General features: G+C 40.8%; 5 protein-coding genes and 1 long non-coding RNA gene across 9 annotated transcripts; 2 read left to right on the top strand and 4 right to left on the bottom strand.

Moving 5' to 3' along the window:
- Nucleotides 1–1,700: 1,700 nt before the first annotated feature.
- On the bottom strand, nt 1,701–6,286 carry LOC108153687. Of its 2 annotated transcripts, XM_017283810.2 has the most exons (5): nt 6,001–6,281; nt 2,997–3,176; nt 2,616–2,922; nt 2,471–2,482; nt 1,701–2,396 (listed from the first exon to the last, which is right to left on the bottom strand). In XM_017283810.2, exons 2-5 carry the CDS (start codon nt 3,171–3,173, stop codon nt 2,323–2,325), a joined length of 570 nt encoding a protein of 189 aa, XP_017139299.1. In that variant the 5' UTR covers nt 3,174–3,176; nt 6,001–6,281; the 3' UTR covers nt 1,701–2,322. The 2 variants fall into 2 exon arrangements, with proteins under 2 accessions (XP_017139299.1, XP_033243713.1); XM_033387822.1 differs by lacking the exon at nt 2,471–2,482 and having other exon boundaries at nt 6,001–6,286.
- Nucleotides 6,287–8,405: 2,119 nt separating this feature from the next.
- On the bottom strand, nt 8,406–9,463 carry LOC117186689. Its single transcript, XR_004471636.1, has 3 exons — nt 9,096–9,463; nt 8,902–9,033; nt 8,406–8,835 (listed from the first exon to the last, which is right to left on the bottom strand). It is a non-coding gene; the product is annotated as an uncharacterized LOC117186689 (long non-coding RNA).
- A 201-nt stretch (nt 9,464–9,664) lies between these two features.
- Nucleotides 9,665–11,635, top strand: LOC108152173 (CUE domain-containing protein 1). 3 transcript variants are annotated; one of them, XM_017281297.2, is made up of 2 exons: nt 9,665–9,914; nt 10,036–11,635. In XM_017281297.2, the coding sequence occupies exons 1-2, from the start codon at nt 9,756–9,758 to the stop codon at nt 10,753–10,755; spliced, it is 879 nt and encodes a 292-aa protein (XP_017136786.1). In that variant the 5' UTR covers nt 9,665–9,755; the 3' UTR covers nt 10,756–11,635. The 3 variants fall into 3 exon arrangements, with proteins under 3 accessions (XP_017136786.1, XP_017136784.1, XP_017136785.1); XM_017281295.2 differs by having other exon boundaries at nt 9,988–11,635; XM_017281296.2 differs by having other exon boundaries at nt 9,666–9,914; nt 10,033–11,635.
- A 525-nt stretch (nt 11,636–12,160) lies between these two features.
- On the bottom strand, nt 12,161–14,961 carry LOC108152172 (ras-related protein Rap1). Its single transcript, XM_033386448.1, has 2 exons — nt 14,792–14,961; nt 12,161–14,548 (listed from the first exon to the last, which is right to left on the bottom strand). The coding sequence occupies exon 2, from the start codon at nt 13,929–13,931 to the stop codon at nt 13,377–13,379; it is 555 nt and encodes a 184-aa protein (XP_033242339.1). The 5' UTR covers nt 13,932–14,548; nt 14,792–14,961; the 3' UTR covers nt 12,161–13,376.
- A 145-nt stretch (nt 14,962–15,106) lies between these two features.
- On the bottom strand, nt 15,107–17,330 carry LOC117185868 (HBS1-like protein). The gene is made up of 2 exons (XM_033386447.1): nt 17,152–17,330; nt 15,107–17,094 (listed from the first exon to the last, which is right to left on the bottom strand). The coding sequence occupies exons 1-2, from the start codon at nt 17,201–17,203 to the stop codon at nt 15,197–15,199; spliced, it is 1,950 nt and encodes a 649-aa protein (XP_033242338.1). The 5' UTR covers nt 17,204–17,330; the 3' UTR covers nt 15,107–15,196.
- A 1,472-nt stretch (nt 17,331–18,802) lies between these two features.
- LOC108153135 (transmembrane protein 134) lies at nt 18,803–20,692 on the top strand. The gene is made up of 2 exons (XM_017282930.2): nt 18,803–19,233; nt 20,017–20,692. The coding sequence occupies exons 1-2, from the start codon at nt 19,070–19,072 to the stop codon at nt 20,366–20,368; spliced, it is 516 nt and encodes a 171-aa protein (XP_017138419.1). The 5' UTR covers nt 18,803–19,069; the 3' UTR covers nt 20,369–20,692.
- Nucleotides 20,693–21,134: the final 442 nt, after the last annotated feature.

Genomic DNA, 21,134 nt, shown 5'->3' with positions numbered 1-21,134 from the left:
TTTGTTTCGGCGGCACTGGGGATCCAAAAACTGATTGTTGTGTCTGGGAAAACTATTGAAATGATTTGATTTGAAAATTGTTTCTATAACTTAATATAAGCAGGCAGGTTGCGCTTTGATTGATGAACTTGGATTAACAAATACTTGGAGTCTTATAAGCATTCCTATCCAATTAGCTGAACGCATCATAAGCTTCCATTTACGCCTGTGTGTGGCCAATTATCATTTGCCACTGAGCTTCGTGGGAAGCTTATCCGATTGGCTGCGATCTTTACAAGTATATTGACATGTTGGGCTCATAACTCTCGAAGTCAACATCTCCGACAGCACCAGAAGCGGCAATCAAAAGCAAGCCAAGCAATTTGTCGAGTGCCGCGCAACGAATCAGGCAAAGCACGTTTAATTGTAATAGCCATAGAATTTGCATTCGAATAGAACAGACACAACAGATGTATTGCCGGTAAGTACTATACATGCATATACTCGTAGTTATAGCTGAGCATGAATCACTTGAGAGTCGTTAATTGCGAACAGATCGAAATGCATTTCGTGTAAACTGTTAAAGAGCATAAAAGTGAAGCACAGTCGAAGGTCTCTGGCGGTCAGCTTCAGCTACGTCAGTACTACTCGGATTTGGAGTCAGATTCCGATTCGATCTGCCCAGCTGTTTAACATTTTCCCACAGCCCGCGAACGCGTTTGGGCGTTTACTACCAGAACTACGAGTACTCGTACCACCAGTGGATTGTGCTGGCTGTTTGCTTTCTGGTTTAGTCAGCGTTTCAGTTCGTTCCGTTTTTTATGGCTAACGGCGCCGCCATGACATTAAGTTGCTAACCATAAACGCGATCGATTTCAATATTTCATATCCTGTAGCCAGAATTCTGATGGTTCCGCAAACGCCAATGGAAACGTGCAACGCCCACTAGCTTCTGAGCTGACTTTTCCAACAAATTTCAGTGGCACTTGGCCTTTGCAACCGCAGCCTGGGGGTCGGTCTATGCATGACTCGGATTATGGGCTACTGCCAGAGATGACTGCGTGATATTATCTGAGACTCAGAAACAGATACTCTGAAGAATATTCTTGGAAGTATCTATCAGGTATCGGTCTACTATTGGTTCTCACGCCTGCATATTTAATTAATGCAATGAGCAACTCAATCAAAATCTAATATGTAATTAAAACATCAGCGAGGCGGACTACCAAAAACAATTAAATCAATTTAATTGGTTCTCGGTGGTCCACATTATAATTTACATGTAAAGCAATCGCCTGAAGGGCAACCACATCCGTAAGATACATATCTGTATGACGAAAATGAATGCATTCGAAAAGAAAAACATCTACAAGAAGTAGAAGAAATAGTGGTATATGTATACAAGGTTACAAAAGTATCTGAAGATGCAAAAAAGCCTGAAAAACAGAGAAGCACATACAACTAATAGGAAATTCCTAATCGGAAAAATTCCACAAAAAATCAGTATGAAGAGCTTGAAAATCTATCATCAAATAAAGTCTCTTAAAGTAGTATCTGTGTTTTTTTAAATGTGTCGTAAAGCTGCAAAATCAACCATTCCATTCTATATTCCACGCATCGCCTAAAAGCAGACTTTACTTTTTTACACAAAAATTCGTTATTTTCGGGAGCGTTGCCTGCTTCTGGGATACACCATGATTTGAATTAAAAAACGAAAACGATTCCGATAATATTTTGGGCGACCCCTTTCGGGTCTTTGAATACCATAATAATATAACATTTATTTATTCAGGAAACTTGGCAATATAATATATCATTCATTTTTGTTTTTCTTTGTTGTTTTTTTGTTTGTTTTCAATAAATATTTTGTAATATATAGGTTTTTGCTTAATATCTAACAACATTTTGTTGGTTATTATAATTGAATGTATTTCGAATACAAAAAAATTCATAGATAATATTCATATAACTAATATGGAAATACTTTGTAAGTGTTCATATGGGATGGGGGAAAGAGAGACACAATCGCTAAGGAGAGGTGTTTTGGAGTTGTGTAATGTGTGTCTGTGTGTGTGTGTTTGTGTGTGTGTTTGTTTGTGTTAATGTCGAGACATTTGTTAAAAATACATTATAATCATAATTACTAATTCTCAAACTAAATCAATAGACAATACTTGGCATTTGAACGCGTTCCACAAATCTGTGATAATGCAAATTCTGTTAATTTTTCTGCTTTTATTTTACTTTGGCTGCTTTTGGTTTTTCCATTTTTGTTTTTTTTAGGGTGGAGATGGGGTTTACTTTTCAGTTTTTTTTTGGGGGGGTTCTGCTCTTCAGATCGCTTCAGTAGGGTACATAGGAACCGGCATTGCGTTTGCGGCCCATGTTGCAGATCTTAAAGTGGCACGGCGACATGTCTAAGGAAATTACAAATACATACAAATGTTAGTTAGAATAAAATAGATTTTGAATTGCTTCATGCAACACTTACATTGTTTACGAACTAATTTTTGGGACCAAATAATAAACATGAAAATAAAAATGTTTCGAATCAAAAAATTAGTCAATCATGCCACATTGAAGGTAGTATTTATAGATATATCTTAATAAATATAGATTATAGATCATTTACTTACATTGCACATTCTTTTTGGTGTTGTGCTCCTTGAGAGAAGGACTGGACACCACCTTCTTGGAGGGCATTTCAGTTAAGTCGTTGACCAGGTTGTAGCGCAACTCCTCGCCGCCTCCATTCTCGCTGAGCTTGTGCAGACGCGCCAGGAGACGGGAACTGGTGACCACTTCTCGCTCATTGCTGTCCTGTGGCACGGCAAGGTCCTCGTAGTCAGCGGTCAGCAGGAGATCCCTCAGCGAAGGCCATTTCCTGGCAAACGAATGCAGTCGTTGCTGTTTCTGTTCCTGCTGTTGCTGGTGCTGATACTTCTAGAAGTCAAAGTGGAGCAAGCAGGTGGTTGAGTCTCCATGTAGATTCCTCAATAAACCCATCTATCACTCACCAGTTGCTCGCCATAATAGGTGTTGTCCTCATTACCCGCTCCAAGCAGTTCGCTGAACAACAACTGCGTTGGCAGCCCAGTACGTGGCATGGCATATCCTGGCCCGGCAGCGACTGACAGCAACACAATGGCAATGCCCCACTGGACGATTGAGCAGCCGCACGTTGTGGACATCATGTACTGCGGAATTGAAAGGCCACAAAAGTGTGAATATATTGTGTTGAAAGTGCAAACAACAATTTGGCTAGAACAATTAAGCACCTCCCTCAAGCCAACCCTAGCCCATTGAGTGCTTACGCAAAAGGGTTTCCCATTACAAACAACACAAAGTTTTCAAAATATGCGCAAATGTTTCGAGGGGTTTCGTCGGCCCTCTCAAGGTGTTGGCTTCACTTTAAAACAGTCACGTTGCATTTTTTCCCATTCTCAATGAAATCTAGGACACGCACCAGTTGAAAGTTTTGGCTTTCGCAAAAGTCTCCCCCTTTCCATTTCGGTCTATAAATGGAAAAGGCTTCTTTGATGACTGCTCTTGAAATCAGGTCACATTGCAACATCATCATTTGATATGCCACGGACTATACCCCTCTCTCAGTGACTTTGTGTGTCTCTCTCTCCCTGTTAGACATCCCTTAATTGACATTTATGAAATATTAATGCCTAATTAAGCTCAAGCTCTGACGCCACAAGCAGCCACAATGTTAAAGGTGAGCGGTGAGTGGGTTAATGTACGTGGGTGGGTTGGCTTTTGAGTGTTAAAAATTACAAGTCATTTAGGGTGTTCAGTGCTTAGGGGTTGGCTCATTTAGAGGCAAGTTCAATTGTGATTGATGGAGTATTTTAAAAGAAATGAAACTACTTAAAGAAGATGCAGTGAAACGGTTGCGGACAAACGAATGAAACTATGTGGGATAATGGGGGAAAATATTGGTTACAAATGAGAAAAACTAAACCTAGAAAGAAATAAGAGAACTCTTTCCAACTCAACTCATTCATACTTTTTCTTCCGTTCCTCCCCAATCAATCCCCAATTTCGTTTTAGAACTCACGGTTTTCCTTATAAGTCTTTTTGATGTCATACAACATACATACATATTTCATCTACGAATTCAACTTATCAAAAATCCCAAAAATACTTTTCGTCTTTAATTTTTGTCGTTGCCGACTGAGCTAGATTTGACCGCTTCTCCTTCATGGCCCTCTCCCTGAATCGTCGTCCTCCTCCTGAATCGAATCTCAAGTGCACGGCGATAATCTTTTGCCAAGCAATGTCATCCGTTCCGTGACTTACACGCTCTGCGATTGCTTCCAGTGATGATTGATGATTGATGGGGGCAGCGTAATCGCAGCAAACGCATTTTAATGGCACAATGAACATTAAAATGTTTGCGTTTTCGGCTTTGAACGTTCGGCGTTCGGCGTTCGGCGTTCGAGTGGTGTCGATAATGAGCTGATAATGCATTGGGTGTCGTGGCTAATTCATGGCGATCCCCAGCCAAGATTCATCTCTATATCATTTATTATTAGAGTCAAGGCCAGGCGCGTACAAGTTTCATTGAACTCTCGAGCGGTGCAAGTGCCACGCCCAGTCGTTAAACAGTCCACCATAAAAACTATGCAGGGAAGAAGGTGAAATGGCGATGGGAACGGGAATGGGGATGGATGGAATGCCGAATTTATTTGACAGCTGCCCCAGGTTCGTGAGTGTTCGATTTCGATGGTTATTAAAAAGCTGAAACCGAACAATGATCAATAAGCGATAAGATGATGACAAGTTAGGGCCCAATTATGCTATTATAAATGCGACAACAGGCAGAAACTAGTTTTATTTAGCTATTCAGAGAATGAGAGCAATTTCCGAGCAATGTTCTATACGAAGCGCCGCGGGTTTCGCTATACTGAGAGGATGAATTTCATAAAATGTACTTTAGATTTATTCCATGAATAAGCTGAAGATTAAACTGCGAGAATGTAAAAAACAAATCACCAACAGAATTCGCATCATAACCAGGCTGGGGGGTCTTTGCTGCTGTGACCCAAAATCGTATCATCAAGTGGGGAGTATATAATAATAAAATCGTATAAATGGGTTTCGTTCTTTTATTTGTCCCACAATAAAGTGCGTCATCAGGCACGTCATAAAATATCGGACCACAACCAACCAACACACACAGAGAGAGCAGAGCTTTCAGTACTTTCTTATCAACGACAATAAGTTCACATCTACGATTGACACGCCCTCTTTTTTCTTTTGCTTCGTGTAAACAAAAGCTATCTGGATCTGAACCTTAGTTGGAATCCCCCCAACACCACTAAACCGTTGCATCGTCAAATCAAATAAAAACTACGCATTTTATAAATGATAGATTCACGAGACTTTCCATTGAACATCTATCTCTGCCACCGTTCCTGCGCTGATAAGCCGACTACAATAATTTCTTTGGGGCATAAAAGAATTTTAATTGAAATAATTTTAATCGAAAATCCCGCAACGAAATGACATTGTTGAAATGTTTGCTGATAATTGAGTGTCGTAAAAAAATATAAATAAATATATGAATGTTCGTTATCAATAGGCGAAAAGTACATTTTCTTGGCGCCAGTAGAAAAATGGAACTTAATAGATCGCTATTGCATATTTGAGAATTCAAAGAGGACAGGATTGGACCAATATAGAACGGCTTAAAACTAATACTAAAAATGTATTTGAATTGAAAGGAAAGTTCCCCCAGGTCATTATTTTTACACTGAGAGAAAAATGGCATAGTAAAAAGCAACAAACCTATATTTAAATTCAATATACTGGTCTTAGATTGAAACATAGTGAAGTTAAATCTAGAATTCACTTTGATTGAAATGTAAATGTATCTAATAGTTTTTTTAACCATATTTAATCAAAATATTAAACAAAAAATATTTATTTTAAATATTAAATCTATTCATTTTAAAATATATTGCGATCAGAAATTTGCATATTAATATACCGATATATATCAAGACTTACCTCTTAAAAATTCAATTCCTTTTCAAGTAATTCAAGTTCTTTTAAAGAAATTTTCAAATTCTTATTTCTCAAGGTTATTTCTTCTCTTTTCAGCACTTTTCACTGTAACTGTACTTTTTTACTATAAATGTACTTTTTTACTAAGTATTGTGGTACTTTTTTTGTCTATTGAAATTTCCAAAAAAAAATATATAAAATAATTCAGATTGAAAGTGTTCTTTTTTTCTTGCTCCGCTTTGGGAATCTTGAGCGTTAGGTGTGACAATGCAGAATAAACGCAAATCCGTTGAGAGCACTTGTTTATATAGGCGCTTGACCGACGCACAAAAAGGGTAAGGCAACAGGTAAAAATACTCGTAGACCTGGCTAACAACGCGGTAACACGACCACAACAACACCATACAGCCGTCGGAAACCCGACGACACTTCGGATGCTACAAAAGTGTATTGGGTGTTTTGGGAGGAGGCGTAGGTAGGTTCCAATGTTCTTGTGGGCGTTTAGTTATTCCAACCGAACAGAGGTTCGGTTTTGTGGGGGTGTAAATGGGTGAATGGGAATGGGAGCACTTGAAAAGTTCTTATAATTATACTTTTGTTCGCCGAAATGCGAGAGTAATCAAATGGCGTTCGCGACGTTCTTCTTTACGGTGCGTTCGAAAACTAAACACATCGGATCAGATCAGATCGGATCGAATCGGATCGATCTCGTAGTACTACTGTTCGTGAGGCTCTCTCGGCTCTGGCCTCAACAGAAACTGAATTATGTTGGTTCTAGTCGCGGTACTCGGGACTGCGCGATTGTGTACCATGCCACGCTTTTGACAAATCGTCCGATAAAGCCAAGATTTATGATCAAGCCATATAGATTTAAGCAACCGAAAAATTAGACTGCGCTACAGCGTAGAATGTAAGGTATATTAGTTTGTTCAAGCTCTGTATATCAAGAGGTTAAATCTCATTTGTCCCACTCGCTGATCACGCTCTGTCTTGGAGCTTGCGTTTACTCCCTCGCTTGGTTCATTGACTCGATTCCGGCGGCAGTTTGCCAAGGATCTTGAGTCAAGGCTTTGGACACAATCTACAAACTGTACGATAGTAGGCGTATATTCGTTGAATTCCCGAAGATCAATGCCCCCATCACTTTCAATTATAGGTCATTAAACCCGCAACGATTTTGCTAGAACATTTCAAATTTAATTGGGTCAATGTCGGTTCGCAGTTTTTTCCACTTAGCGGATGCTGAAATGTTTAGCGGATATTGCAAACTCATGAAATTTCGCCCTAAGAAGCTATGGAATCACATGATTATAGGTATTTTGGGTTCCATCTTCAGTAGGGGATCTCTGGCATATGTACTTTTAAATGATATCAACAAAAAGTGTTGACCAAACAATACGAATTAAAATAAATTCGCAGTTACGGAAATTCATCTAAAAATAGAGTGGAAATTTACACTTGTCCATCGCAGAGATAACCAAGCTGATCTTATCTTTTATGCTATAAGTCAGACCTCCGACCCTCTCTCTGCTCTGTGAGATTTTTTGGCAGAATAATGTGATGCAATATCTACCAGAGATTAAATCAGACAGAAACCCAAAGCTAAAATAAAATAAATGGTGGGTGGCAGAATAATTAAAAAATAAAACTTTTGCAAGTTTTGAGTACATTTTTTAACACCCAAAAAGGTTACTTCTAATACAAAGAATTTCCCCTAGTCATTTGCGTTTCTTCGTATTCCAGTAGACAGTAATTAATTTTGTCTAGAAATGTTCCCAAAAAATGCTGATTATTCCAATTAAATCTAGTATATTGACACGCCTAACCTTTTGTCTGATCCGAAAATATCGAAAGGTTGCTGGCTAATCTCTCGCCCACGCTTCATTTGTAGACAATGTGATTAAATTAATTTTTTTTGTTACATCACCCGGAATCGATGGGGGTGGAATAATCGGAATCATCACTTGTCTGACAGATATGATATACATAGATAAGCGTCTTACTTTGGAAGCATAGTATCGCTGATAGAGTATCAAACGACAATCATATCAGTGCTAATTGACACTTATTAAAGAGCGGCAGACGGAACTGGCTTTGCATGCCGGAACCGAAGCAAGCACGTGCCGGACAATTATCAGCAGTTGAGACAATCACGTGAGGGTAAGGCTTCCACCATGCGTTGATAAATGTTTATTGACTCATTTGAAAGTGTAACTGTACAGGAACCCACATAAAAATGCATTTGATTGTGATTTATTGATACAGTCATCAGATTTAAATTTGATTTCCCGCCTTTCCTGCCCAATGACTTACTACCACGCAATATGGGTTTCAAATATATTTTTTGAATAGCCCGAAATTTCTTTAGGGCAGATTGGATATATGTATATACATATGCACATTTAAACATACCAGCAATACTTACAAGGAATGAATCATGCTGAACGAGACCGGATAGGAACATGGTCCGGTGGAGACTCTATTGGCGGAGTGCGAAACTGGCCTATCTAATGTATACATTTACAGACCTTTCCCAATCTATACCAGAAAATAGTATTTTGAGTCACAGATGTGATTCAATTTGAAATAACAACTCGACTCGAGGTATATTTCATCGATTCCGTCAATATTTTAAATTTCATTTTTACAGTTTTACCAAAGAACGGAGGGTATTGAAACATACATATGCACGTTGTTTTTAATTTTCGCTATGTCAACTCGTGCTTCTTTTCATCATTTATTCCACTGGTTTGCATTCATATCCTTGTCACTCATTCACTCTCAAACAATGCCACTGTGGCGCGCAGCTCTAGTATCCTGTCGTGCACAGTGCATACCCTTGAGAAAAGGATATTATTGAATTGAGGAAATTTTTGTTATCTAGTCTCCTATGAATGCAACTACCTACGAAATTTTGCAGTTAATGGTCCTCTTACAGAGACGGAATCAAGACACATATGCATATACATATGTATGTACATATGTAATATATAATCTGCACAAATCAGATGCATAAATAGGTCCATAAATTTAAATCTGTAAGAAGGCATTATTTATTACATTTCAAAGCAGGTTGGAAAAAATAATTTTTGCATTACCCAAAGGAAACAGGATATACAAATGTCCATATCATAACTGATACCGGTTGACCAGCAAGAATGACGTATCATTCCAAACACACTTGCATTAATTCCGTACATGTGTACGTTTTGTGCTGTGACCTTTTTGGTTTAAAGCTTATTTTAGACACAATCAAATAAAAATAAATACTTAAAATTAACCAATCTTGTAGGAAATTGATTCATCAATCGTATACAGTTATGTGTTTAGGGCTGAGGGTCCTAGATAGCTAGTAATATTAAGCCGAATATCAATATCGTGGAATATAATTTTCAATCATGGGACAGAGAGCGATTAACCCATTGTAGACCAATGGGCATTCAAATACAGTGGTTATTAAACATTTTTAAACTTGAAGAATTTAAGCGCAGTTCAGGTGAAAGATATCGTGATAGCTTTTATCGTAGGGAAACAGAAAGGATGGATTTACAAGAAAAATTTACAAACGGTATTATTTTCCCGATTTAACTCAAGCTGTTCACCTATTTAAAGAGAAGGGGGTCAAGTGGGCTAAGTTCGTTTTGTCATTGGTATATTTTAAAAATTATACGGTATTTTCTGAGGGTCAGCTGGAATATTTTAACGATAAGTTCGCGGGGTCACACTGGAGGAGCCAAAAAATATTTTTATTTTTCGAAATGTCGACGCTGCAACTGGAATTTTCGCAGGCCATGGCCGATTTCAAGAAGATGTTTCCCGACATCGATCGCGAGGTAATTGAGGCCATACTGCGGGCAAATCTGGGCGCCGTGGATCAGACAATAGATGCCCTATTGGCCATGTCCATAGATAATCAGGTAGGGGTCCGTGTGTGCGTTTGTTTGTGTATACTAACAGCAGCTACTATACTAACCTAACCGCATGTGACAGAACGAAAAACTGCGCAATGAACTGGATGCTAATGTCTCCCCACAGCAGAGTCTCATCAATCTCAACGATTCGGACAAAGACCTACGGCGCAATGTCCAGCTCGTTGACACCACGGATGGCATTGGGGACAGTGGTGCAGCCGCAGCAGCAGCCAGCGCTGGCGCTTTACTAACAACCGCCAGCGCTTCGCCGAATCATCCCAACACGGGTGCCTCGCCCAAGATGCGGCCACTGGGCACCTCGAATCGGATCAATAGCCAGAGCAGCACGCCCACAAAGAGGAGTCAGAGTAGCAGCACAGCCCGTCGCTGGAACCCACCCATTTTGGGTGTGCTTCCGCCAGGCTTTCTACGCATTGCACCTGCTGCTGGCCAGCAGGACTTTGAGCTACCCGACGAGCAGTTCGCCCTCATGCTGCAGAACGAAGAGTTTATGAATCAATTGCGCTGGAATCAAGACTTCATGAACGCCCTCGAGAAGGAGCAGACGGGAAAGACCAAGGGCGAGGATGATGCCCCGTTTCAGGAGCGTCTTAAGAACATGGGAAAGATGTCGCGCAAGAAATTCCTACAAATGGCACGCGTCTTCACCTGGCAGCGCAATAAAAAGGTAACCACCGCCAAGCAAATCGACTCCTTACCGTTGCGCGAGGAGCCCAGCGACGATGAGGACCACCACCATCATCAGCAGCAGCAACAACAGCAGTCGAGCCAACCGCAATCCCAGCAACAGCAGCAGCAGCAGGGCCAGTTGCAACTACGCAAGTGAAGCGCGTACGGGTCCAGCATTTTGTTATCTTATCTCAATGGCCATACCGTGACGATCACGTGCGCTTGTAATCTCCTTTAAAGTAATCTCTAAGCAAGAACGAAATCTCCTCCCAATCTCAAAAACAAGATGCGAAAAAATTGTATTATTCTAGTTTTTAAACACCCCCACACATCATAACCAAAGTGCAATTTTTACCCCTCGTAAACATCCCAGTGCAATATCTCGTTTTACAATATGATTTGTATAAAATTTTTTTTCAACTTTCGTTGTTGCCAAATTAGCAAAATTAAGTTTTATTGATAATTTTTAAAGAAGACAAGAACCGGGCGTTTCTTTAGAGCCCTAGTTTGCAGCACACAGTTGGACTGATTATTGAATGCGTTAATTAATTGAGCATCACACCAAGAATATAAAACTCTGTAGAGCACCTTGCTTAGCCCAAAAACCTAGTCATTATAAAGAAACCCAAAACAAACTTATTGTACAGTAATCGAAGCTAAATATTCATGTAAACGAAAACTCTTTCTCCCCTTTTAAATCAATGTGGTCCTGCGCTTAACTGGCTTCCACCCTATGCATGGCTATATTATATAAATATGTATCCCGACAAGTCGAGTCTCTCAAAACTATGCATTCGTGTCCAGACACCATATCAAATGCAGTTTTACCAGCCTACCCCCCATGGATGACAAAACTTCAAGTAGCTCCAAAGCGGACCTATGGAAAATCTTTCAGTGAATATGCGTGCTATAAAGTAGCAAAACATTATTATAATTATAAAAGGCGGCTATTTGATTGTAATTGTATGTATAAATATTTGAATAACTACCTTGTATTACTATTCCAAGTATCAAATACAGATATTTCAAAATTTCAATTTAAAGTGTTTTTCCTCCCAAATGACTGTACCCATTCATATTTGAATTTATTTAATTTTTATTTTGTTTTTGCATTTCATTTTTAATTTTTTATAAACATAATACATTTATTAATAATTAAAAGATGCTCGAACCTGTTAAGTTACTTCACCCTCGACTTCAGGACTGACAAAACTTCTGTTCTGAAGTATCGCAGATCCTGAGCGGACGGCAAGTAAGGGAACAAGTTCGAAAAAAAATTGTTTTTCAATTACATTCATTTCACACGCTCATTATTACATTATGTTATTGTAACGGTTGGTTTTTTTTTATTATATTCAAAAATGATTTGTATCTTTTATCATATATGTATATAATATATACGTTTGGGCTTAGGTTTTTAATTAGTTTCAATGTTGGTTGTTGGCTGTGTTTAGACTTTGATTTAAGGGCATATTGGTTACTACGCGAAGTTTATGTTTATGTTTATGCAATGTTTATTATGAAATATTTATAAATTTACTTCGTTTTAATATTTCTTTTCATTTTGGGATTGACACGACCATTTCGTATGCATAAATATACTAGAATTTGTGGCTTCCTTTCTTTTTCTATGTTTCTGCCGAATATTTCTTCTGATCCGCAAAAAGGGTGCGGAAGTAGCTATCGTAGGTCAATGTATGTTCCGTCCCACTTCCGCCTTGGTATTGGCTCTCTGAGAGCGTGCCGGAGTGTATTTGTGTGTTTTGTATATATGTTGGGATGTAGCATGCATGTGTGTGTGCAGGTGTGTTTGTGTGTGTATGGAGGTGTTTACAATTTTGGATTGATTGATCGTATTAAACAATTAGTTGTAAATTTGTTTTAAACTAGTTACTAAATGGATCTCATTACTCTTCTGGTTGTTTGCAACATTTTGACATCATTTGCAGACAATATTTTTATAAAATATGTTCTTATACATGTTTACTTGTTGTTTCTCAATTTTATTTGCTTTTATCTGGATTCATCATTATGATCATCATCATCATCTATCAGGCTAGTACAAGTTAATATTTAGCTTAATTTGATTTTGAGTTGAATTGGTTTTCTTTTCTTACTTCTTTGTTTTTGCAATTGGTAGAAGAGCAACGACATGACATTAGGTATACGGCTCTATTTATAGATATTACTTGTTGTTTCTTTGTTGGTTTTTGCTTTTGTTTTGCTTTGTTGTATATAAGACGTATTGTGTATAGAGTATAATCGAAAAGAATCAATAAATACGAATGTTTTAGTTTACGAATGTTTCATTTGTTGCATAATTTAAAAAACGGCTCAAAAAACGAACGACAAATATGTATATATATATATATGTGTGTGTATAAGTATATTAAATAATTCCCCATATTGATTAATGGTTAATCAGCGAAAAATAGTACAATCATAATAGTAGTAAATAGTAATAATTACAAAAACTTTAAACAGTTATAAAACATTGTCAGCATATGTACGTTTTTTGCTCATTCTCTTGTATTGTATATATAGTAGATTGGTTATTTCAATTTTTTGTTTGTTTGTTTGACAATTTTTATATTGTGTTGTATTGTATAACTGCATATTGCATTCGGATCGAAAACGAAACAAGAACGAAAAAAAAATTGAAAATGTTTTTAACTTTACTCTTATACTTGTTCTCCTCTCCTTCCCTCCTCTCTTAACCGCTCTTCTCCTATACCCTTTTTTATTTTGTTTTTCCTTTTTTTTGTTTTGTTGGAAGTCTTATAGCAGAACACATAGGGACTTTTTCGGTTTCTTTTGTTTCTTTTCGGGTGACTTCTTATTGATCTGCCTAACCAAATCGTAGAAAATATCGTTCACATTCACTTTGGCTTTGGCTGAGGTCTCCATGAAGGCGCAATTGAACTGATTGGCCAGGCTCTTGCCCAGCTCCTTGCCGACGACCCGCTCTTCCTCGAGATCGCACTTGTTGCCCACCAGCACCATGGGCACATCGTCCGTATCCTTTACCCTCAGTATCTGCTCGCGCAGGTCCTGTAGATCATTGAACGTCGACTGCGCTGTTATCGAGTACACCAGCACGAATCCCTGGCCGTTCTTCATATACAGATCCCGCATGGCCGTGAACTGCTCCGTGCCAGCCGTGTCGAGGATCTCCAGCATGCACTGCTGCCCGTCCACCTCCACCTGCTTGCGGTAGCTGTCCTCGATGGTGGGGTCGTACTTCTCCACGAAAATGCACTGCACAAACTGCACTGTGAGGGCGGACTTGCCCACGCCGCCGCTGCCCAGAACCACAATTTTGTATTCACGCATTTTTCACTGTAGCTGTCTGTAGTTTGTGTAAGACCAAAAAGCAGGTAGGCGGTAGGTAATACTCGGGTTCAGGTGGGTTTCCAGTTACAAATTCCTCTTGGAGTTATTGAAGTTGCAAATGTTTAATTTTAAAACGCGGGGCGGCTCTCTCTCCTCTCTTACTCTCTTACTCACTTCTCACTCTCTCGTTCTCGGTCTTGGTCTCTCTCACAAAAATCACTAGTTTAGGCGTTGTTCGGCGATTGCTTTTCGGTTGCAGTTTTGTGGTTGTTCTTTTAGAACGTTTTTTTTTTTGTTTGTTTTTTTGAACGTTATATATGTATATATATTTATATTTAAAGTAATTTTGTTGTTGGTTCTGTTATTGATGATAACCTTTGTGCCGTGTACGAGTGTGTGTCTGTGTGTAGTGTGGAGAGAGTACTTGTGTTTGTGTCTGTGTGTGTGTGAGTGTTTGTGCCTCTCCCTCGCTCTTTCCGCTCAGGTTCTCGTGGAGGTGCGTGCGTTCCGTCAATTGTTGCTTTCAGCGATAAAAGAAATTTCCGCTGGCGCTTCTGCTTTTCCGCTGCCACCGCTTTGCCACTGCCGTTGTCACTGTTGCTGTTACCGAGAGCGCACTGTGGGAATAAAGAAAGCAATTTTTTGTATGTTGAATAAAGCTCGATTGCACTGTAAATTCGTTTGTTGCGTTTCGTTTCGTTTTTTGGTTTGGTTTTGGGTTGGTTTTTGGTTTGTATGCTGTGCTGGCTTCAAGAACTGACTGCACTCTTCTTTTTTGTTGCTCGTTCTCGTCGCTCTATCTTGGTCTTTTATGATTCATTTTTAGAGTTGCTAGCAGGCAACTCTATTCGGAGTTTTACCTTTTCTTGTGTGTTAGCTGCGACTCGAGGGCAGATATGGTTGCTGGATTCTCGATAAAGCCAAGAAAACGGTAATGGCCGCGAATTCCTGTACTTTGTTGTATTGATAACGTTTTAATTCTAGGCAAAGACAATTTTTCTCGCCCGTAACCCGCACCGAAAATGTTTGGTGCAGTGTGACCAGAGGACTTATCGAACAAATATACCGTCTGACACTCAGAAATATACCGTCAATATACCGATGAAAATCATATTCCTCAATTGTGTTATTCAGTTTAATATTAATATTACTAACAATTTCACTGCTCCAACGACTTTTAGAACTGGTTCAACTGTTTGTTTTATATTTAGCAAAATATAAAAAATATGTAACTAAAATTTATAAATTTCAGCAGCCCCCTCAGCTCAGCGTATCTTTGTGACCATTCCAGCAGCAATCGTCACACCAGCCACCCGCAACATGATGCGACCCAGTTCCTTGAATTCGGCGTACCGCTCTATGCAGATGGGGCGACTCGTCTCCAATTCGACCAGGGCACACGAGTTGCTGCCTAGGCAACGGGGCTTTTTCTTTACCACCTCGCCGGTGCTCTTGTGTATGGATGCCGTCAGTTTGCAAACAACAGCCGGCTCGATGAGCGACTGGTGGTGGAGCAGCACCGGATACCCCATGGTGATGGGCACCTTGACACTGAAGACGATGATGCGGGCCTGGAAGCGTGTGGTCACGGGAATAGGTGTCTGTGGGTCACTGATGATGCAGCCGACGGTTATGTTGTTGATATCCACGCCGGCCAGCGTCACCGAAATCTGATCGCCAGCAAAGACGCTCGTCTGGGTGAACTCATCCATGGTCAGGGACTTGACCTGCGCCTGCTCCCTGCTTGCGCCGACCAGCACCTTATCATTCACGCAGATCATACCAGTCTCAACTCGTCCAGAAATGCAGAATCCCGAACCAGTGCCCTTGTAGATATCCGAGACTGACATCCGCAGCGGTCTGTCGATGGCCCGCTCCGGTATTTTGAAATTCTCAATCACGTCCAGCAGGTTGCGACCACTGTACCAGCTGGTGAGTGCGGCCTCCTGGGCTGTCTTGGTGAGATTCTCGCCGGTCAGGCCAGAGCACGGCGTGAAGCTTACGTCCGACTCCTTGAAGCCCGCCTGTTTAAGGAAGGACTTTAGTTTGGTGACAATCTCCGTGAATCGCTGCTGGGACCAGCCAACAGTGTCCAGCTTGTTGATAACCACGCCCAGCTGGTTGACACCCAGGGATCTCACCAGGATGGCATGCTCGCGCGTCTGTCCACCCAGCTCAAAGCCGGATTCGAATTCGCCCCGCGTGGCATCCACCACTAGGAGGGCCACATCCGCCTGTGTGGCACCGGAGATCATGTTGGGTATGAAATCCTTGTGGCCAGGCGCATCTAGCAGAGTCACAATCTTTGTCTTTGTCTCGATGCGAGACTGCCCCACGTCCATGGTGATACCTCGGGCACGCTCCTCGCCGGTCTCGTCCAGAACCCAGGCGTACATGAAGCTCTGCTTCCCAAGCTTCTTGGACTCTTGCTCGTGCTTGTGCATCACGCGCTGCGAGACGTTTCCTGTGTCGTAGAGTAAGTGGCCCATCAGGGTGCTCTTTCCCGCATCTACATGGCCGATGACGATCATGTGGATGTGGCTCTTTTGGTCGGATCGCTCCTTCTCGTACAGTTGCTGGGCATTGCGTTGGGCCTGGTCCTTAGAGACCTTGAAGAGGCTGGCGGAAGTGCGGGACAAATCGCCTTCTCCCACCTCGATGGGGCTATTCCTGCCAGAGATTACAGGGGAGGACGGTAACTTGGGAGAAGCTATTTCAAAGCCACGCCGCGGCTCCTTTAGGCTGATTTTTGCCGGGGGCGGGGGCTTGCTGGCAGACTTCACTGTAGTGGCTGCAATGGGGACAGGCACCTTCGGTCGGAGCGTAGGTTTGGCCGACTTCTTTGTCTCTCCGTTTAGGATCTCGTCCAAAATCTTCTGTATGTCGTAGTCAAATTTCATGGAGGTCTCCACAATGCGGCGCTCGGACACGGTGTCGCCCACCACACTCCGCACCTCGTCCACGCAGGAACTCAGCTTGGCCTGGTCCATTTCGTTCAGTTCGGGCATCTGGAAGCTCTCAGAGTCGCGTCTGGCCTTCTCGTAGGCCTCGTCCTCGGCGTCCTCGTCGTGCTCCCCTTCCTCCTTGATGTCTTTGTTCTTGCTAATGAAGGCGGAAATGCTCTGCCTGCCGCGCTCCCGGTCGTACAGCCATTGTTGGGCATCTGTGGGTGAAATGCAGTGGTCATCATCAACGGAGTGTCCGTAGACGTCATCGTAACCATCGTATTCGTCTTTGTAATCCATCGTCCGAACAATCCTGTGGCGCGACATCTTGGCGGGCCTTCTATTTAACAGTCGCTCACTATTTCACAATTTTTTTTAAATAAAAATTAATTTCATCAAGAGAATGAAAATAAATTAGAAGTGGGATCAGGGTTCCCCTTGTTTCATGTATTAACCCACTTAAGCCACCTTTAAAAAACACCTATGTATTTAAACATGAGAACAACTTGACTTAAGCCGCGGAAAATAATACTGTTTGTAAATTCTTCTTGTAGACCCATCTGATCCTGCCTCTTTACTTACTAAAAAAAACAACGATATCTCTTACCTGAACTGCGCTAAAAGTCTTTAAGTTTTAACATTGTCGTAGAGTATATGTATTTAAATACCATTGGTCGACAATGGGCTAATCGAGCTCTGTCCATGATATTTTGATATTCGGCTTAATATTACTAGCTATCTAGGACCCTCAGCCCTAAACACATAACTGTATACGATTGATGAATCAATTTCACACAAGATTGGCTAATTTTAGGTACTTCCTTTTATTTGATTGTGTCTAAAATAAGCTTTAAACCAAAAAGGTCACATACATACAACCGTCGTTGTTGCTGGTCAACCGGCATCAGCTATAATATGGATATTTGTATACCCTATTTCCTTTAATAATTTATAAAATTCTGCTGTCCAACCTTCTTTGAAACGCAAGTAATAATGTCTTTTTTACAGATACAAATTTTTGTAAATATTTATCTATTTTATTTGTGTATATTACAAATTATATGTACGTATATGCATCTCAATCCCGATACATACTAATCTCTGTAAGATCGTAGCTTTGAAACAAAGACACTAGTCATAGGAGCCTGAGAAGAAACACATTTCCCAAGGGCATGCAGAGTATAGCAAACTTTAATATCATAGCATAACAAAATTATCAATATTTTCGGCACCGATAAGTACAATCAAAAGTCTCGGCCATACATGATTTAGAGACGTGAAACAACAGAGAAATAGTTTCGATTTGCCCTAAATTAAAAAAAACCAGTTCCATGACATCTCACATTCATAAAAATATTTTCGACAGGACAAAAAATATGCACCCTATCTATTTCATACACCTTGTCATATTTATTTTTTTAAAGTATTTTTCTAGCAGTACAACTATGAAGTACTTCGTATATTCTGTGTGTTCAGTATTTCTAGTGTTCATGAGTCACCTTGTTGTACTAACGCACCCAAAGTAATGCCGGCCGTTGTAAAATTCCATGTAGAGCCGCCATACTAATTAGTGAAACGATGCTTCAGGAAGAATTGGGTGATTGGGTAGGTCCTATACGAATTTAATGACCTGTAATAAATTACAGCAAGAGGGACGCCGCCGAGGAGGAGTTTGCCGAGTTGGCTGAATCGCTAGAAAATGATACCAGAGCTTCTAGACCGTTGGGTGAAGAAGACGTCCAAAGAGCAGAGGCTGGGGGCGATATTGGGGCTGCTCAAACTGCTAAACAAAATTTTTTAAACTTCACTGGAAAATCTCGAAAATCAGTTCATGTAACTATCAATAGATGGCGCATATGATGCGTGAAGGGTGACTGTTTTCGGTATATTATATTCTTTTCGGTATATACTGAAAATGAGATGGTATAGTTTATCGATAAAGGTCACACTGATGTGCTGTCTTCTTTTGTTAAAAATAAAAAAATAAAGAAAAAATCACTTTCGGTGCGGTTACGGGCTACAGAAAAAGCGTCGAACAGAGCCCGAATACGGTGTGCGGAAAAATGAATTCAAAGTAGCATTACAAGTGCCGCTTTTCTCTCCCCCAACGACACAGTGCGCCATCGTTGGCACCTACAACGTACATCGTTAATAATACACAACAATAGCAGCAGAGCAGGCAGCACTAAAAATATGTACAATAACGGGGCGAGGGGCTTCTCCATACACGACGCGTTCGAGGAGGAAACAGACGAGGCGATACGCGTATATGGCTCCACAGTGATATCCACACCCATGCGGGGCGGAAAACAAGGTCGCTCCACCGAAGATGTATCCATACGCATACAGGATCCAAAGTGAGTGGGGCAGTGGTCATGCCTTGCGATGTGATGCCAAAAACGGGTCTCGTTCGCTGGTCTCATTCTGATGTGTGATCTGATCTGTGGTTGTGTTTGCATGCGTGGGCTGTTATTGGCACCATTTTGGAGTTCGTTCTCTTTGTGAATCACAAAAGACAAGAAATTCAGGCCTACCCAGCTGTTGGCATTGCCAGATGCGCTGGCTACATTGTAGTCTCTGCCGTGCTCAAGTCGCACTTCCTTATTCCCGCCGGAAGCACCTAAACACTTGAATAATTTACCTAAACTTTGATGCCGCAGGCGCGTGCGTGCTTCTTGCCTTCCTTCCATTCATTTCTTTTTCTCTCCCATTACCAATGCATGGCGTGTCGCAACAGCAACAGAAACACCAACAACCATATGTATGTAATTATTGAGATTATAAATGCAGACGTCCAGCCTAATTTGGCATTCAATTGTAAAAAAAAAACATTGCGCATAAATTTCGTCATAAAGGTTTCTCATTTCTTGAAGAGATTGAAGCGTTATTGCGCGAAGGGGGGATGGCCTTCGCCTGCGGTCAGCTGGAACCAGTTAACAGCTCAACAACCAGCCTCGTCTGCACTTGTCGGGTTTCGTTGCCAATATAATCGAGTATAATATGCAATAATTGATTGCGTCTTGCTTTTGGCGGCAGTCCAACCCGCGATAACCCCTCAATTTGATTGATAAGAGCTTTTTAAGTCGCTTTAAATGGATTTTTTTGTATTGTATTGTAATTGTCCTCTCTATCCTCCCCAGGGGCTATAACAAATACGCCGAAGACACAACCTCCAGGGACAGCGACTCACTCATCCAGGAATATGGTAATCTGCCCACGGAGGAGACCAACACATATTGCTGGCGACATCCGAAGGTGCGCGAGAACTGGCGCACAGTGCTGGCCGCCTTCACGTTGCTGATTGTGGGCACGGGCCTCTTTGTGATGGGCACCTTTGCCATTGCCGATCCGCAAAACACATCGCAGGGTGTTGTGTTCTTTGTCGCTGGACTTATTTGCTTTATACCAGGAGCCTATCATGTCGTCTACATTTGGCTGGCAGCCAAAGGCTATCGAGGGTTCGATTTCTATCACCTGCCCCTGTTCACATAAACAAAGGAGAGCAGCTGCATTGGAGTGAATTGGTTGATCCAACAGAAGAGAGAAGAGAGATAAGCAGTGAAAGAGAAAGAGAGAGAGAAAGAGAGAGAGAGAGAGAGGGAATGGGAGAACCCTGTCTATAAATATAAATCTAAACATTTGTTTATATTTTCTGTAAGCGAATCTTATGTTCTATAACGTAAATAACTCCAAACTCGTTTTGTGTAACGCACGTTTTTTGTTTAGACCAAGCTTCCCGAGAAAAACCCCTCAGAACCCGAATCGAAATTTAGCAATATATTTATATAAATGATATATACTTTACAAGAAATTATACTCAGTAAACTGTTTTTGTATCCCCTCGAATCCCAGAAGAAAGTGCAAAACAATTCATACCATACGTACCCTCGAAATTGATTTAAGCAAAAGAGATAAAAGGTAGTAAACACACAAGAGAAAGACTTTGTATATGATGCTAACACGTTGAGGAATCGCTAGAGTTATAACATATTATATATATCTATATATACGTATATATTGTAATGTAATTTATTGAAATTTAATTGCACCAAAAAAGCAAACGATCGCGAGCGTAACGAAAAATGTTTTACGACTTTCCAAAAAAGAAACTCACATAAAACTCAACCCCAAAAACCCACGAATCTATGTACTATACGATTAGTGAGCGTCTGTCCAGGGATGCGCCTTAAAGAACTAGAACTAGACTTTAGTCAACGTCGAATTACGAATATAATTTAGCGGATTGTAAAGCGAAAAG

Source organism: Drosophila miranda, chromosome XR (genome assembly GCF_003369915.1).
Source record: "Drosophila miranda strain MSH22 chromosome XR, D.miranda_PacBio2.1, whole genome shotgun sequence".
Lineage (NCBI taxonomy): Eukaryota > Metazoa > Arthropoda > Insecta > Diptera > Drosophilidae > Drosophila > Drosophila miranda.
This window is presented reverse-complemented; position numbering and strand designations above follow the sequence as displayed.

Bases quoted from the DNA above. Each gene is read 5' to 3' on its own strand.
- LOC108153687 (XM_017283810.2), bottom strand. From the start codon at position 3,173: ATGATGTCCACAACGTGCGGCTGCTCAATCGTCCAGTGGGGCATTGCC. The intron at 2,923-2,996 runs GTGAGTGATAGA...TTTGACTTCTAG, and splicing joins CCTATTATGGCGAGCAACTG to AAGTATCAGCACCAGCAACA.
- LOC108152173 (XM_017281295.2), top strand. From the start codon at position 9,756: ATGTCGACGCTGCAACTGGAATTTTCGCAGGCCATGGCCGATTTCAAG. The intron at 9,915-9,987 runs GTAGGGGTCCGT...CGCATGTGACAG, and splicing joins CCATGTCCATAGATAATCAG to AACGAAAAACTGCGCAATGA.
- LOC108152172 (XM_033386448.1), bottom strand. From the start codon at position 13,931: ATGCGTGAATACAAAATTGTGGTTCTGGGCAGCGGCGGCGTGGGCAAG.
- LOC117185868 (XM_033386447.1), bottom strand. From the start codon at position 17,203: ATGTCGCGCCACAGGATTGTTCGGACGATGGATTACAAAGACGAATAC. The intron at 17,095-17,151 runs GTTACGATGACG...TTTCACCCACAG, and splicing joins TTACAAAGACGAATACGATG to ATGCCCAACAATGGCTGTAC.
- LOC108153135 (XM_017282930.2), top strand. From the start codon at position 19,070: ATGTACAATAACGGGGCGAGGGGCTTCTCCATACACGACGCGTTCGAG. The intron at 19,234-20,016 runs GTGAGTGGGGCA...TATCCTCCCCAG, and splicing joins ATACGCATACAGGATCCAAA to GGGCTATAACAAATACGCCG.